The following is a 15,835-nucleotide window of genomic DNA, read 5'->3' as shown; positions in this document are numbered from 1 at the left end:
AGAATTTAGGCATGAAACAGGATCCTTGCTAGTTTCATGGAGCTTCTCCTGTGGGGAGGGGAAGAGAGCAAGAAAGAAAAGGGGAAAGCACAAGTCCGATACTATAGTGAGGGGGGAGGGAAGAATTGGGATATATGTGCCATCTATCGCCCCGCTGCAGTTAGGGAATCCTATTGCCACAAAGCCACCCACTATTTTATGCACACTGACAAGAGTCACAGTCCTTCATAACAGGATGCGATTAATGGCCCTGCACATTTGTGTTAACGCAGCCCCAATGGTGGACTTCCCGACTCTGAACTGATTTGCAACCAAGCAGCAGCAGTCTAGAGTCACCAGCTTCCACACAGCCATCGCCACGCGATTCTACACCGAGAGGGCAGCTCTCATTTTGGTGTCCTTGCATCGTAGTGCTGGGGCGAGCTCCGCATATAGTTCCAGAAAGGTGGCTTTTTTTTTTTTTAAACATCTGAAAACTCTGCAGACACTGCTTGTCATACCAGACCTACATAATGATGCAATCCCACCACTCAGCGCTTGTTTCCCAAGCCCAAAAGCAACAGTCCACTGTGTGCAGCTGCTCCTTGAATGCCAAAAGTAATCTGGTGTTTCTTTCCATGGCACAAAACAGACCAGGAATCTCTGATTTCTGTTCATATTGGGTGCTCATGATATACTGCATCACCAGCCATGGTGTGTTCATAAGAGTGACCACAGCAGTGCAGGATCCATCCTTTCAGACAGAGCTGGTGGGCACACAGTAAATAGGGGCCGTTATAAAATGCCACGAAAAGCAGTTGGAAGGCAATTAACTTAGGAGGAAAAGCTTTCTGGCACATTGCCTAGATATTAATTGCTTTGTTCAACATTGTTCCTCCTTGAAGAGCAGTAGACTTTTCACTTTAATCATCAAAGAAGATGCATCAAATTAGCACAAAGGAATGAACTATAAATTTCTGTACAAAGTAGAAAACTGGATTAGAAACTAGTGTTAAAATGAATAATAAAGGGTAAGAGGGACTGAACTGGTTGTAGGAGATATGCTATTTTTATTATCTATATATACACACGCGCGCGCGCCACAACTAACAATTCCAGTTTGGCATGTGCTGTTAGGGTCTTGTCAACACAGCAATGACACGGACCATATAATCTGACAGCTATTTTTGAGGGGTAAATTGGGGAAGAGAATGAGGGTGAATGGGTAAATGTATTAATTAGTGCTGTGAGATGCTATATTTAACTCATGGTTATTACTATAAAAAGTTCTGACAAGTGAATCATTAAAATGAACATATAGATTTTCTAGGACATAGAAATCCACATATATAATGAAGACTTAGCCCATGAAATTTAATGGCATATTATACATTGGATATAAATGTCTAACTTCAGGAAAAATAAGGCTTCAACAGTAGTTCAGTATCAGCCAAGACCAGCTACCAACAATTTTCCAGATTCAATAGGTTGAAGCTACCCCTCACTTTTAAAAAAAGGGTCCCCACATAGCCCTTCAAAAACATGTCTAGTACAGAGAAACAGTTAACTTCATTTAAGAGTGTTATAGTCAGAAGCCAATGTGTAGTTCAACTATTTTAGAAGTCACTTCTTAGCGTTCCCGTACAGTTATATACCGGTTAGGGTATCTTTTATAAACTCTTTGCTAAGGATGTGCTGATGGAGCAAGTTCTCTTGAGTTACTACTGTTGTGAAGGGCATATCATTGGTAGAGACCAGTGGAATGGCAGTAATTTGAGATGCTGCAGCTCCATGATCATACAGTTTCTAGAATCTGAACTGCACCAGGTTATTGACTTCCTCCCATGTTCAGCGTGACATTAGCTTTTAGTTTATCATGCCATGTATTGGAGAGACACTGTTCAAAGGATAAAGGCAGAGGGGGCTCATCCACTATCCTAGAAGAATATTAAATGCTAATGCAGCCAATATTTCATCACCTCTCTAACATGCCAGACCCTTTTTAAGGATGCTCTAACGAATTTGTATTCCAAAAACCCATTTGTGGCTAATTTACTTATTATCTGGTCAGAATTAATCTACATTTAAACACATATTCCACACAAGAATTCAGCTTCTTAGATAACACTACAAATTAACTGCCATAAAAGGAAAGCATATTATTAGTTTGTTCTTGCTTCCATCACCGTGGAAGCTTAACTTGTGACAAATTAATGTTTGACATTTTTAAACCATCCATAACAGACAGGAGAAAGTCCAAATAGAACTTCATAGGATTGTAGGACTGGAAGGGCCCTCAAGAGGTCATCTAGTCCAGTCCCCTGCACTCATGGCAGGACTACGTATTATCTAGATTATAATATCCATCAACTATAATAATGTAGCAAAGTTTCATCAATCACCAAATGCTTTATCAAAGAGATGGTTTGCATTACAACAGGAAGTTCAACAAACTTGGCGTCTGGTGAACCATCAGATGGCAACTTCTACAGTCATGGACTCTACTACGAGGATACCCTTACTTCAGTTCAGAAAATTACTTTCCTTCCGAGTTCTTCAGTGATACAGCGAAAGGATTTAAACGCACACTCTTCTTATCTCGATTACCTTTCAACTGTTTGACAGAACCTAAGGCAGGATTATCACGATATTAAGGTGTGAAATTACCATCATTATGCATTCACGGACAAAAAATTGACCTAGTTTGTGCCTGTGATTGCTCAATTCTGTCTGTCTATTTAGATTGGCCAAATCACTTTGGTAACCAAGCACAATTTGTACAGCTAACTATGGTAACTGCAAGCTCAAGTCATGTATCCAATGGAACGCCCAGTTTTAAATTCTGCACACAACAACATAGTGAAGAAATCAATTTTAGTGACCATATTGACATTCACTTTAAGTCAAGTTTCACTAACTGTTTACAGCTCAATATTTGCATCATACGCCATTCAAATTGGATGTACAACACTGAGAACTAGACCAATCATGTGTATCTCAACCTCTATTATTACGAGACTGATAACAGCCTTCACAGGCAACCTTTAAAATTGTATGAATGATATAAATTGGTTCACACAGACAGCGATGTATTTAAATAGTCAAACTTCTCTCTTCACCACATGTCTTTTCTGCTTACCTTCAATTATTCACATAGCTGAAGTTGCGTAATTTAGATCGATCCCGCCCCGTAGTGTAGACCAGCCCTAAAGCTCAGACAATCATTTGCTCCAAATACAAGAAAAAAGTTACAGCGAACACCAGGACCACATTTCACAACTACATAAGGCCTAATGCTTAGAAATAACATGCTCAAAGTTCACTGCATTTCATATATCATGCAGTTTTGGTGCTGAGTGTGTAGACAATTCAAGGATTAAATAATGCTTTGCAAGTAAGTATTATGAAAGCCATCTGTTGTAACAAAACCACCAAAATGGCTGTCTACAGTCCTCTAAAGCATGCCTAGTGTTCTGAGAATTCCAACTATTCCTCAGAGAGCCACCATCACATGCTGGGAGAGATATAACTTATCACTAAAACTCCATTAAAATGCCGTGTGCTTTTTCTGCCTTTCCTTTCCCGTTTCTGCCAATTTCCATATATACATATACATACATACATACATATACACACATACATAACTGAAAATTCTCAAAAAGAAAAGGAGTACTTGTGGCACCTTAGAGACTAACAAATTTATTTGAGCATAAGCTTTCGTGGGCTCCAGCTCACTTCATCGGATGCTCAAATAAATTTGTTAATCTCTAAGGTGCCACAAGTCCTCCTTTTCTTTTTGCAGATACAGACTAACAAGGCTGCTACTCTGAAACCTGAAAATTCTCAGATTGACTCTTCCTCTACAGTACAATCCATTCAGTCTGTGTTGAAGACACAGGAATGAGGCCAAAACAAGCAGCAGCAAGTCAGTTATAAGGGGAAAGCCTTGTGGTCAGGTGGCAGTGACAGTAAATGAAATACAAAGAAAACATTTTTTAGTGAAATGCATATTTGCCAGAATGGATATTTGTTTTGGTTACTAGAGACAATTCACATGAATACACTACTGTGAAAGACAACTTGCACTCCGCTGGTAGAATAAATGGTTGCTCATTCACATCTCATTAAAACAAAAGCACCCAATACAGTAGAACTGCAGCATCTCCAAGCATTTGACTGAGAAAGGCGCTTGTACACAACACATTTGTAAAGAGATTTCATTCTAGTTGTTTAATACACAACCCCACCACCTTTCCATCAAACCAATATCCCCTACCCTCTAGACCAGAGGTGGGCAAACTACGGCCCGCAGGACCATCCCACCCGGCCCCTGAGAGGAGTTTCGGGGGGGGGGGGGTTCGGATAGGCATGGGAGTCCCGGGGGGCCTGTCAGGGGGGGTTGGATAGGGGGTGGGGTCCTAGGGGGCGGGGGTGTGGATAGGGGTTGGGGCAGTGAGGGGATAGGGAGCAGGGGGAGGTTGGATGGGGCAGAGGTTCTGGGGGGGGGGGTCAGGGGAGGTTGGATAGTCGTGGAAGTCCCGGGGGGCCTGTCAGGGGTGTGGATAGGGGGTGGGGTCCCGAGGGGCGCTAGGGCACAAGGAGCATGGGGGGTTGGATGGGGGGCGGGGACCAGGCTGTTTGGGGAGGCACAGCCCTCCCTACCCGGCCCTCAATACAGTTTTGCACCCCGATGTGGCCCTCAGGCCAAAAAGTTTGCCCACCCCTGCTCTAGACCAGCGGCTCTCAAACTTTAACAACCCAAGGACCCCCATTTTGATTTTAAATTTTTTGTGAACCCCCAAGCCCCACCCCCACCCTACCTCTTTTGCCAAGGACCCGACCCACCCCACCTCTTCCTACCCCCCCGCTCATTCCATCTCCCCCTCCCTCAGTCGCTTGCTCTCCCCCACCCTCACTCACTTTCACCAGGCTGGAGCAGAGGTTTGCAGGAAGGAGTGCGGGCTCTGGGAGGGAGTTTGGGTGTGGGCTCTGGGCTCAGGTGCAGGCTCTGGCCAGGCAGCACCTACCTCGGGCAGCTCCCAAAAGCGACCGGCACATCTCTCTGGCAGCGGCTCCTAGGTGGGGGGAGGAGGAGGGAGTCTCTGCGTGCTGCCTCAGCGCATAAGAACTGCCCCCACAGCTCCCATTGGCCACAGTTCCTAGCCAATGGGAGCTGCGGAGTCAGGGCAGGGGCAGTGCACGGAAACGCTCTGGCCCACCCCTAGGGGCCACAAAGACATGCCAGCCACTTCCGAGAGCAGCACGAAGCCAGGGCAGACAGGAAGCCTGCCTTAGCCCCGCTGCACTGCCAGACTTTTAGTGCCTAAAATCTCCCAGTTTGGCTTCAGTAGCCTCCAGGAGACAGAGGAAGGGGGAGGAGTTGATCAGCAGGGCTTGCAGACCCCCTGGAGTCCCCTCGGGGACCTCAAGGGTTCCACGTACTCCAGTTTGAGAAATGCTGCTCTAGACCCACACAAACACAAGGTTCTAGCCTCACCACCAACGCTTTCTTTTCAAACTCAAGTCCAGATGCCACCTTTTACCTGCTAGCACCTAGAAAGATTGCTGGGAGCCAGTATTTCCTCAGGCTAACACTGGGTATTGGTGCCCTTGCAAAAATTGTTCTTGCACCGGTGCAATTGCAAAAATGAGATTTCCAAAGCTATTTAGATTGCACTGATTCCTCTGAACAGCACTGGATGAAAGACAATGTTAGAACCTTCTCTCCAAACCCCACTGCACCCCACACTGGCATCTATGTAGGTCTGTCCATACACAAAGCATAGGACACATATTGTCACATTATTTGGGTCACTCAAGATGCAAAATACAGATTACATTTAGAAATAAAACTTAAAACACAAAACAAAAAACAATTTATGGCCTCAGCGTGGGACACGTTGAGAACAGTGCTTGACGTTATGTGTCGCATTAAAAAACTATGTTAAAAGGATGTTATTTAGGATTATGGTTGCATGGCAACTGTACTTGACATTTCCCCAACTTTCCAATACTTGACCTTCTTTTCAACCTAAATATTTTTTTAGCTTGTTCTGAATGCAATTTCCTAGAGTTTGTTTTTTTTTTTAAATGAAGGAAAATGATTAAAAACAAGGTTATACACAGTTGTAACAATCTTCCCATCATACAGCATAAGCAGCATTTGAACTCTGAATCCTGCAACTGAGGGTTGATCTTCACTACAGGGAGATGAACACTGCTGCAGCAGGGCTCAATTTAGTGGGTCTAGTGAAGACCCAGTAAATCGACAGCAGAGCTCTCTCTCTGGTCGACCCTGGTACTCCAGCTCTCTAAGAGGAATAGGGGAAATCGACTGGAGAGCATCTCCCGTTGACGCACCCTGGTGTCTTCACTGCACTAAGTCGACCTAAGCTACATCGACTCCAACTACCTTATTCACGTAGCTAGAGTAGAGTAACTTAGGTTGACTTACCCCCATAATAGTGAAGACAAGTCCAGAGACTTCTACCACTTAAGCCACAGGACTATCCATGTCCACTAGCAGCTGGAGAATGTTGCTTTCTCAGAGGTGGAAATGGGCTGCTGTGATCATGTGCTGGGTCTGAGGAGGGGTGCATCCAGCCCAACTCTTCACCCACTATTGTGCCAGCAGCTTCCAATGAAACGTGCGCTACTGCTTTGGCAGCAGTGCGAGCCAGGCCTCAGAATGTTAAGCTCAGTTATCACCTTGGCTTGTTGTTAAAGCTTTCCAGAGGAACACACGCCACTCAAGTGTTGTTTTAAAACACAAATTTACCTCTCACCCAAACCTGAATGGAATTTAACAGGACAAAGAAAAAGCACTTCTCTATAACCCCTGCTGGATTTTGAAGGCCTGCTGAAAACAACGACTGTGTTAAAACTTCTCAGGAAAAGATTACCAGAATCTTTTATAATGAAAAGAGTTAGGCAACCTAAATATAGGGATTGTTACCAGCGCCCCCAGTGGCTCACTAACGCATGGGCCCTGGCCAATTTGGGAGCCCCCACAGGAGCACTGGACCCTGGGTAAAAGGGGGGGGGGGAAGGAAGAAACTGGGCGCACCAGTGCCAGAACTGCGGCCCTGCCTCTGGCCAGGCTGGAAACCGGAGTCAGATAGTGGTGCCTGAGGGAGCCCAGCCCACTGTATAGAGCCCCAGATCCTCTGCCTGCCCTAGATGGGGGGCAGGGTGCCCGAGAGCAGCCCCCAGCCTGTGTCCCCACTCCCCGGGGCATGCCGCTGCTGTTGGGACTGAAGGGCGAGGGATCCAGTCTGGCTTCCTGCCTCGCCCTTCAGGCCTGCAGACACGCCCTGCGGGTAGAGGAGACCCTGCCCCAGCTGGGAGGTTCACTGGCTGCGAGGAGCCGGGCAGGGAGGGCTCCTCCAGTGCAGCTCCTATTGCTCCTGGCCCAGCCTCAGTGGCTACTGCACTCTCCCCAGGCTCACTCAGTGCTTGCACCCAGCTCCAAGACTACCCCCGCTACCACCTGGGCTTTGTACCCGAGGCAACAACCATGTGTGGCACTGCTTCTCCTGTCACCTCTAGCCCAAGGCTTGCCGTTTGTGGGGGCAACGCCCCTTGGGCCCCCCCCCCACAAACTACGCCCATGTCGCTGCTGCTCTGCCTGATGCTACTACGCCCATGTTAAAGAGTGGGGGGGATGACCCCCTACCTTTTAAAAAGTGTGGGGAGGCATGGCCCCCCTAACCCCTCCGGTTCTGGCCCCCCGGGTCCCCCAGAGTGTTTTTTTTGTGCCTAGGGCCATAATAAATCTTAATCCACTTCTGGGCGCACCCTATAATTTTTTAAGGGCACGGATTTGGGGGATGAGTGTCCCTCTAATATAATTACTTTGTTTACAAGATAACAATTAAAGACCTTCAATTTAACATCTGCTTTCTGACGGTAAAACTGTAATAGCAGTTTACAATAGACCATAAACTCAATAGCTAGAAGCCAAAGACTAGCTATGTAGGAGTTTAAGAGCTCTACATTTGAAGAATGCCAGAATGTTTTTAGCTCAGGGCAATCAGTACGTAGTTACCTGCTTTATCAGAAATACTCCACGTTTGTTACACAATCTAAATTTCATTATGTTTGCTTATGTGACTGAGGACAAAGCATTTTTAAACTCTGAATAAACCACAGAGCCAAAATATTTCTATGAAGGATCACAGGCATCTCCAGGCATGTTTAGCTTTAAAGCTGTGAAACTGTCACTATTTGGGAAAGATATACAGGGTAGATGCTGAAGTTTTATTCCAGCTAACCAAACAATAAAACCATTTATTCAGGGGAAGTTTACAGAGCTACAGAAAAGATACTGGCTAGCTGATGCTCTTATTGCAAAAAAGGTCAGAGAGCCAATTCATATTTGTAATTTGAAGGAGCTCTCTGAACTGGTGGTAAATAACCTGCACTACCTGCCTCATCCCCCTATTAGTGAATAGCTTGCAACAAATGGAAATACACATCCCAGTGTTATTAAGCTAACACTTCACATGGACTGGTTTTATGATCACCCGCAATAACTTCCCATATCCTATGTCAACAGTATACAGCAGCACTGGGGCATGCAATTCAAATATAGACAAGGTGGAATGGCCATCAGTTCAATCAGCTTAGCAGTTTTAAGTTTGAACAGTCCACTTATCTGCAGTTATTGAGAAGAGAGACTCCTGCTCTAAAACTTGTTTTGGTAAAAAGCATCTGACAGTCTAAACATTGACTCATCACACACACACACACACACACACTCACAGTTCTCAGAAACGGTACAACTGTTGCATACCAGGAAGACACTAGTTCACTACCTCAGGTTTCTTGGGGAAAGATATTCTTTTAAAGGTGAATTGAATAGATTTTGTTTTAAAAAATAAACTGAGATCCCAAACAGATTTCAAAGCTAGAGGATACATTTTAAAACACAATGCAGTAAAAACCTCACTAGTTTGCTGAGTAGGGATGGGGGAAGAACACTGAAAATCACTGAATGCTGTAAGTTCTCAAGTAAGTTGTTAACCTCCCCACAAATACTGCATCACTACATATATATTGGACAATTATAATTTATGGTATTTCAACAAGTATATTTATAGCAGACTACTGTGAAAATAATGAAGTCCTGGTCACATGAGACCTTGCTACAGAATCTGCTAGGATATTTTTGCTGAGAAATTGGGATGAAAACACCCCCATTTTTTGTTGTAAGTTATAAAGTGTTTAGATTAATATTGCTCATGAGTACATATCAATTGGCAGGGTTCATTTTTTACTGTCTCAGAAAAGGGCAAGGATTTCACTTGTATTGGTTTCACTTCTAGCAGTGGTTTCTCCAGAACAGGGGTGATGCCCTGCCTGTAACTTGCACGTGGGGTAAAAATGATATAAAAGGTATGGCTGTGTCTTTACTAGCATATACTTGATTCTAATGCACCTGTCAATGACATTTTCACAAGCAATTAATTGCTTTGAAAAATTACAGCAACTGCATGCAGATAAGAACAATTGCAAGTCTACACATAGATTTCCCGTGATTGGGATCTTAAAATATATTTTTAAAAGCTGTTGGTCCCCTTTAGAAGATATCAAATGATCTCATAGGTCAGTCACAATGGAAATTTTGCAGAAGGACTCTTTGGTCAGAGTGCAGAGCACATCAAGGCATATTTTTTTCTGCAGGCTAGCTTCTCTTTTATAGACTTATGTTACACAGTGGGTTTTTGTTGTTTTGTTTGGCGAATTGTGAACATGAATATTAGGATGATTGGTGGGCACAACAGACACTAGCCATGCAAACAATCTTTATACCCGCAATTTGTTTGCTGCTGCAAAGAAGGCAGGCACAAGTTATGTGCGTGAAAATGGTACTTGCTAAACGGGGACTGGGCTAATGCCTGGCTAACATTTAGACAAACAAAGTGTAAATTGTGAATTTATTCATTTCAGCTATACAACGCACATGCCACTACTGTACTTGTGCCGGCAGATGGTAAGCTCTGCAAAAGCTGGGGACTTGTTTGTTCTTTGTTTGGAACCATAAACTCACTGAACATTAAATCGCACCAAATGAGGGTAAACCCATCCTCACCATCATATCCACTCACTATACTCCACACCTGAACATAGCCATTATATGAACAACATATCCCCATATCTCAATGTCTGTACTTTGACCCGTTAACCTTTTACCCCCAATCGGGGATATTGCAGATTATGTATTCCTTACGCCACCCGATCCTAAACCAAACTTTGCACCCCTTGATAATCTGTACCTTATTCTCTCATAACCAGAAACTTCTACGCTTAAACTCTGTACCATTTTTTAAATTTTAACATCTTAATAAAGTTATTAAATCTTCTGCTTCTTGTAAAGTACTGTGTGTGCTCAGTGCACTATCAAAATACATTTGAAGTCTTACAAAATTAAAACTAAATGGCATAGAAAGCAGTCTATGTTATGATTTTAATATCTGCTTGGGTCTCAGTAATGACCTCATTTGAAACATTTTTCAAAAGATATTTTAACAACATGTTGCCCTATCCATATGGATCAAACATGTATGTTTGCAGAAATGGCTTAAAGATAAAACGTTTCTTCAATACAAATGATGGTGCTGCAAAACACGACATCAACAGTCACAGATACAGATGCTTGGTGGGATATTTCTGCCGTTTTACATACTGAATTAATTTTATGGTAACTATCAATATGACACACAATTAATAGCAGCTATTTAGAAAAACCTGTCAGCCTTAACTATAAATCATATATTGATATCACCCACCTATAAAGATGATAGAAATCAATTAAGACATTTCTCATTTATCAGCAATCACACACCGCACATCAGCATTTTGAACAGTTCCCCCAATTGCTAAGACAAAGCCAGCTTAATTTGGGAAAGAAAGTGACTGCATGCAGAATGTGAAATGGAATTGTGACTGCTGAGGCTTTAATCTGGCCAGATATTTGTTTGCAGGCTAAACAAAATGCACAGCAGATATATTTCACTGTTATTCCCTACATTGGTGCCATACCAAAACCTCTCAAGTACATAATAAACAATGTCATGTATAGTTTTTGCTCCCATTCTTCACGCTTTCATAACTTGGCTATTTTCAGAGCCCTCAGTTATCTGCTTCCACGGCAAACTGTCAATTTGAGGCCCAGCTGCAGAAATTCAGTAAGATCTGGAAATGCTGCTCTATTCACCTCCTCCCTCTCGTTAGCCTTATTCTTTGAAAGAACAAAAGAACAGAGTAAGACGGAGAAACAGAGAGGGAGGAGGGATGACCAACAGAAAAAGGAAGGTGGTGAAAAAGCGTGTTTGTAATTTTAGATATTCTACCAGACCACATGCACAAAAGACAAAGGCTTTCAACCTTCAGTCTTTCTTTTAAATGTACCATGTATAGACAGCAGCATTTTAAAATTGGGTATTGAGATCTATAAAGCAGCTCAAGAAAGAAAACTCTATTAGCGTATTCTGTCAGGCTAAATATTAATAAGGGGTATGTGTTGGAACTTTCCACCCTACCGGCTTGTCTTTACTAGACCACTGTACAGCAACTGTGAGTAACTGAGCATCATATCACTGACCAGTCAGCTAGGACCTGAGCAAACTGTGTTCAGCATAATGTTAGCCAATATTCATTAAACCCTTCATCTAGTAGAGTTTAATCATGATTTGCCCCAGTCTATACTGATCAGACATGTCAGCTATCTTCTGTTTGCCAGAAGCTGGGAATGTGCAGCAGGGGATGGATCACTTGAGGATTACCTATTCTGTTAATTCCCTCTGAAGTACCTGGCATTGGCCTCTGTTGGAAGACAGGATATTGGGCTAGATGGACCTTTGGTCTGACCCAGTATGGCCATTCTTATGTTCTTACCTTGGCTCTTCCCAATAGCATCCAAACATTAACAAGTTCTTGAGTGAAGCCACATTCTAGTTAGCAACACTGTACAAATACATTTAGAATGTTCTCTGTAATTATATGGGTGACAGTGCCATGGAATCAACAGCTGTGCCACAATATTACAGGGGCATTGGATGTGTTATGAATACATCGATTTGGAACTTATTTACATGACATAAATAGTTTAATCCATTTGAGTGAGCACCACCATATAGCAAAAACTGATTATGTAATGTGTTACACAGAATATCTACTATTTAAATTCCAGAGTCCCACTAAAATGACCACAATTGTTTTCCCCATTGTTTTGCAGAAGATTGGGATGCTAGAAAAAACATGCAACTATTGTGAAATATTTCTGTTCCATATTATACAGTGGCTGGTGCATATGATGGAATAAAAAACCCCATTCTATGTGGATAATAGAAACCTGTTCCACTGAAAATATACAGCAGAAATTTTCCTTCTTTGCAGACGCACGGACTACTTCTCAAGACCCAAGGCTAAACCTAGTTATTTAGTACAGCACCGTAGATGTGCATGGTGCCGTACAGACAAACAATGTGACCAGTCACTGACCTAAGAAGATTACCATCTGAATTAGATACTGAATAGGGAGAAATGACCTCAGACAAGAGGAGGGAGATGTGATAAGGACAGGAATGTTTACATACTATAAGGTCACATGGCTGTTTGTGTAATACACACTGTGTTAGTTCCTTATAATTAACTTGGCACATGAAGGGGAGGAGTCACCGAACAGTTAATTTACATATCCAGTTGTATTTCTTCTGCCTCCATTGGCGTACATATGCAAAACTTCATGCACACAATTTTGCTTCTGTGTCTGTAGCATGCAAGACACCTACAGGTACATAGGTGTCTATACCTACAAAGTGCAGGGGCACGTTAGTGCTTATACAAGCAGAGAGCCAGGTGGAAATTTCTCTCAAGAGATTTAATTATGATTTTAAAAGTCAAAAGGAAGTGCACACAACCAGAACACCTCCTGTTACTTGTATCTTCCTTGAAAAATGAAGAACTGCTTGTTATTAATGTGCACCTGCAAGAAAAATACTGTTGATCAACACGGTTGTTTCTAGAGAGCTAACATGGAGAGGGCAGCCTGCTCCTGCATATAAAGACTTTGTGGACAACACATGGTATACCGGTGTGTTGTGCAGGAAGATGTTGCGGAGCAACATTGTTTCTTTAGATCTTATGCAATAACAATATTTTGTACAGTAATCTGCAGTGTGTAAAAAGCCAAACATGACAGTTGGGCCTTCTCTCCCTCTTCCTAAGGGAACTGAGACAGGACCTGTCACTACTTTATTGGGGGCAGAGGAGATAGGAAAGTGGGAGTGGAGGAGTAAAGAAAGGACAGGACAGGACAACTGACATGGGTCACTCATCATAAAAGGACTTGTGTAGTCATCTTCATTGATGCTGGAGCCTTCATGTGTCCTGGTAACACTGTCCTATGGATCATAGGACTTATCCATTACTTTCAGCTGCACTGAACAAGTACATTGGTCAGATGCATCAGAGAAGCTGTCTGGCATTACAGCTTGAGTAACAACATTCCTATTTAAGCACTGCAATCAACTTCTGAAGTTAGCAAACCACTGACCATGACTAAGCGGCTCATATCTCTTTGTACTATTGTTTCCGCCACTCTGTAGACTAAGTGGGACAGTTAACACTGTATGGCTATTTGTGTGAGCAAGATGACTAGAATAATCATTAATTAGATCATCAATAATTAGATAATCCAAATTTCAGAACAGTAAGAGTTCTCCTAAACACAGTCCAGTCATATTTCTTCACTGAAACACAATGTACCCATCTCTGAAGTTCACCCAAGGGCGCCTATAGCATACCAGCCATTGATTAATATTGCTCATTAAATAATAGTGTAAACAAGAAATAGACAATTAAAACAAGGTACAAAGAACTGAGATTAAGGGGAGCAAATTATAGCTCTATCTAGGACACATTCACTGGCACAAAGTTGTGCCTAATTAGTTGTATCAGCATGATCTGAGGGGGAAAAAACATGTTTCTGAACAGTTGAAAACCTATGATCACTAAAAACATATAATACAGGATTTGCATTACTTCAAACTCTAACAGCTTGTTTTCTGATTGAAATATGTTGCAAAACAACCCCTTACCCCGCAAAAATGCTTTTTAAGAGCCTGACCACCCATTGCATCTGTATCACTGTGCTATCAAATAACTAAGCATTAGCCACTTACAGACTTTTGTAAGGCTCAAAGGAAGAAAAAAGCTTTTCTGCAAGGAGCATGCCTGCTAGTATCAACATATCAAGTCAGTTAAGAGTACAGAAACAGAAACACAGACCAGCTGGTTTGTGCCCAGCCTTAAGGAAGACAGATGTCAAAAGGACCTCCTAGATCTCAGGCTGATGAGGAACCCCCCAAAGGTCACTGGCTGGCTCTGATGGAGAGAGAGAGAGAGAGAAAAAGGGAAACAGGCTCCCACTCCCATACCAATAAGCATGAGGACAAAGGGATCAGTAGTCTTGAACAGAACCAAACCCCCCAACACACTTCCTGTCGCTTTTATGAAGACAAGCCACTCAGCTAAGAGCTTTCTCCTAACGAACCTCAACAAAAGAGAGAGGGATACAATCTAGGAGCTATTCGGGTACCGACATAGGAAGGCGCCAGACCTTTGGCGCACCCCCTTCTCCCATCTCTCCCCCCCACCCCCGGGAGGTGCTCCCAACTTTCCCAGGCTGGCTCTCAGCCCCCTCTCACCCCGTGATTTCCATAGCACTGACATGCCTCCTGCTTGCTCTTAGGCTGGAGATTAGTTCGCGGGGTGGGGAGGGTCCGGGGAACAGGGTCTCAGCTAAGCCCCCCTTCGGGACGGGACTCTCCCAGGCCCGTGCCTTGGCCAGGGGTGAGCGCCGGGCTGGGGGAAGGTGCTAGGGGCTCACCCCACATTCTCCTTCGGGGGGATGAAGTGTCCCCTGCGCGGTCTCAGCCCAGAGACCCGGGGGGCGGGGTGGGGTCCCGCCTGCTCCGACCCTCCGTCCAGGGCAGGCGAGCGCGGCGGGGACACGGCCACCCCCCACACTGGGGGAGGGACCCAGGAGTCCGGGACCCCCCCCGCCGGGCGCTCACCTTTGCCGCTGCACCTCCAGCGTGAATCCGCCGCCGCCTCCTGGGACGAGCTGCGTGGGGCTGAGCAGCCCCGGGGGGCCAGCGGGCGGCGTGGGGGGCAGGGGCCCGAGCTGGCCGCCCAGGAGCAGCTGGGGCAGGAACGGGGGCAGCCCCGCCGGCTCCGCCTCGCCCTTGGCCCCGCTAGGAGGCAGCGGGGCGGGAAGGAGCCGGGTGAGGGCTCCGGCCGGCTCCGCCGCCGCCTCCTCCCCGGCCGGGGCCGAGGGGGGCGGCGGCGGCGGCGGCGGCTTGTGCGGGGCCAGGCCGGGGGGCCGCCCGTCGAGGGAGATGTTGTTGAGGAAGTAGAGGGCGGCCTGCCTGCGCCGGGAGTCGCCCCGCTTCCGCGGCGGGGGCTGCTCCCGGGACGGGCGGCTGGCGGGGGACCCGCACGCCGCGGCCGCCGCCATCCTCTTCCTCCGCCGCTGGCTGCGCGGCCGCCTCAGCCAGCCGCCGCCCCCATTGGCCGCTTCGCGCCGGCATGCAAATGAGGAACGGGCCGCGGCGTGCGCTCATTGGCTCAGCCTGTCCCCCAGTCCCCATTGTCGATCCCGCCCCACTGGCCCTGCGGGCTCTACTGGGTCCTAAAGCCGGCGATAGGCCAGGGCGCATAAAGGGGGAGCCGAGGGGAGTCACAAGGGACCGCGGTCCTAGGGGCGGGGGCACACGGCGACCAGCCCGCCCGGGGTGGGGGCACAAGGAAACACTCCCCAAGTATGGGAGACGAAGAGACCCTCCCCGGG

General features: G+C 45.3%; 1 protein-coding gene across 2 annotated transcripts in view; it reads right to left on the bottom strand.

Moving 5' to 3' along the window:
* CABLES2 (Cdk5 and Abl enzyme substrate 2) overlaps positions 1-15,538 on the bottom strand; it is a 41,743-nt gene extending 26,205 nt beyond the window's left edge. For both annotated transcript variants that reach the window (XM_084646438.1, XM_084646439.1), the window contains exon 1: positions 15,060-15,538. In XM_084646438.1, coding sequence (XP_084502564.1) covers positions 15,060-15,502 — 443 coding nt within the window. In that variant the 5' untranslated portion in view covers positions 15,503-15,538. The remainder of the gene's footprint in view (positions 1-15,059) is intronic.
* Between the last annotated feature and the right edge of the window lie 297 nt (positions 15,539-15,835).

The sequence above is a fragment of the Lepidochelys olivacea genome, assembly GCF_965140295.1.
Source record: "Lepidochelys olivacea isolate rLepOli2 genome assembly, chromosome: 13".
NCBI classification, from domain to species: domain Eukaryota; kingdom Metazoa; phylum Chordata; order Testudines; family Cheloniidae; genus Lepidochelys; species Lepidochelys olivacea.
This window is presented reverse-complemented; position numbering and strand designations above follow the sequence as displayed.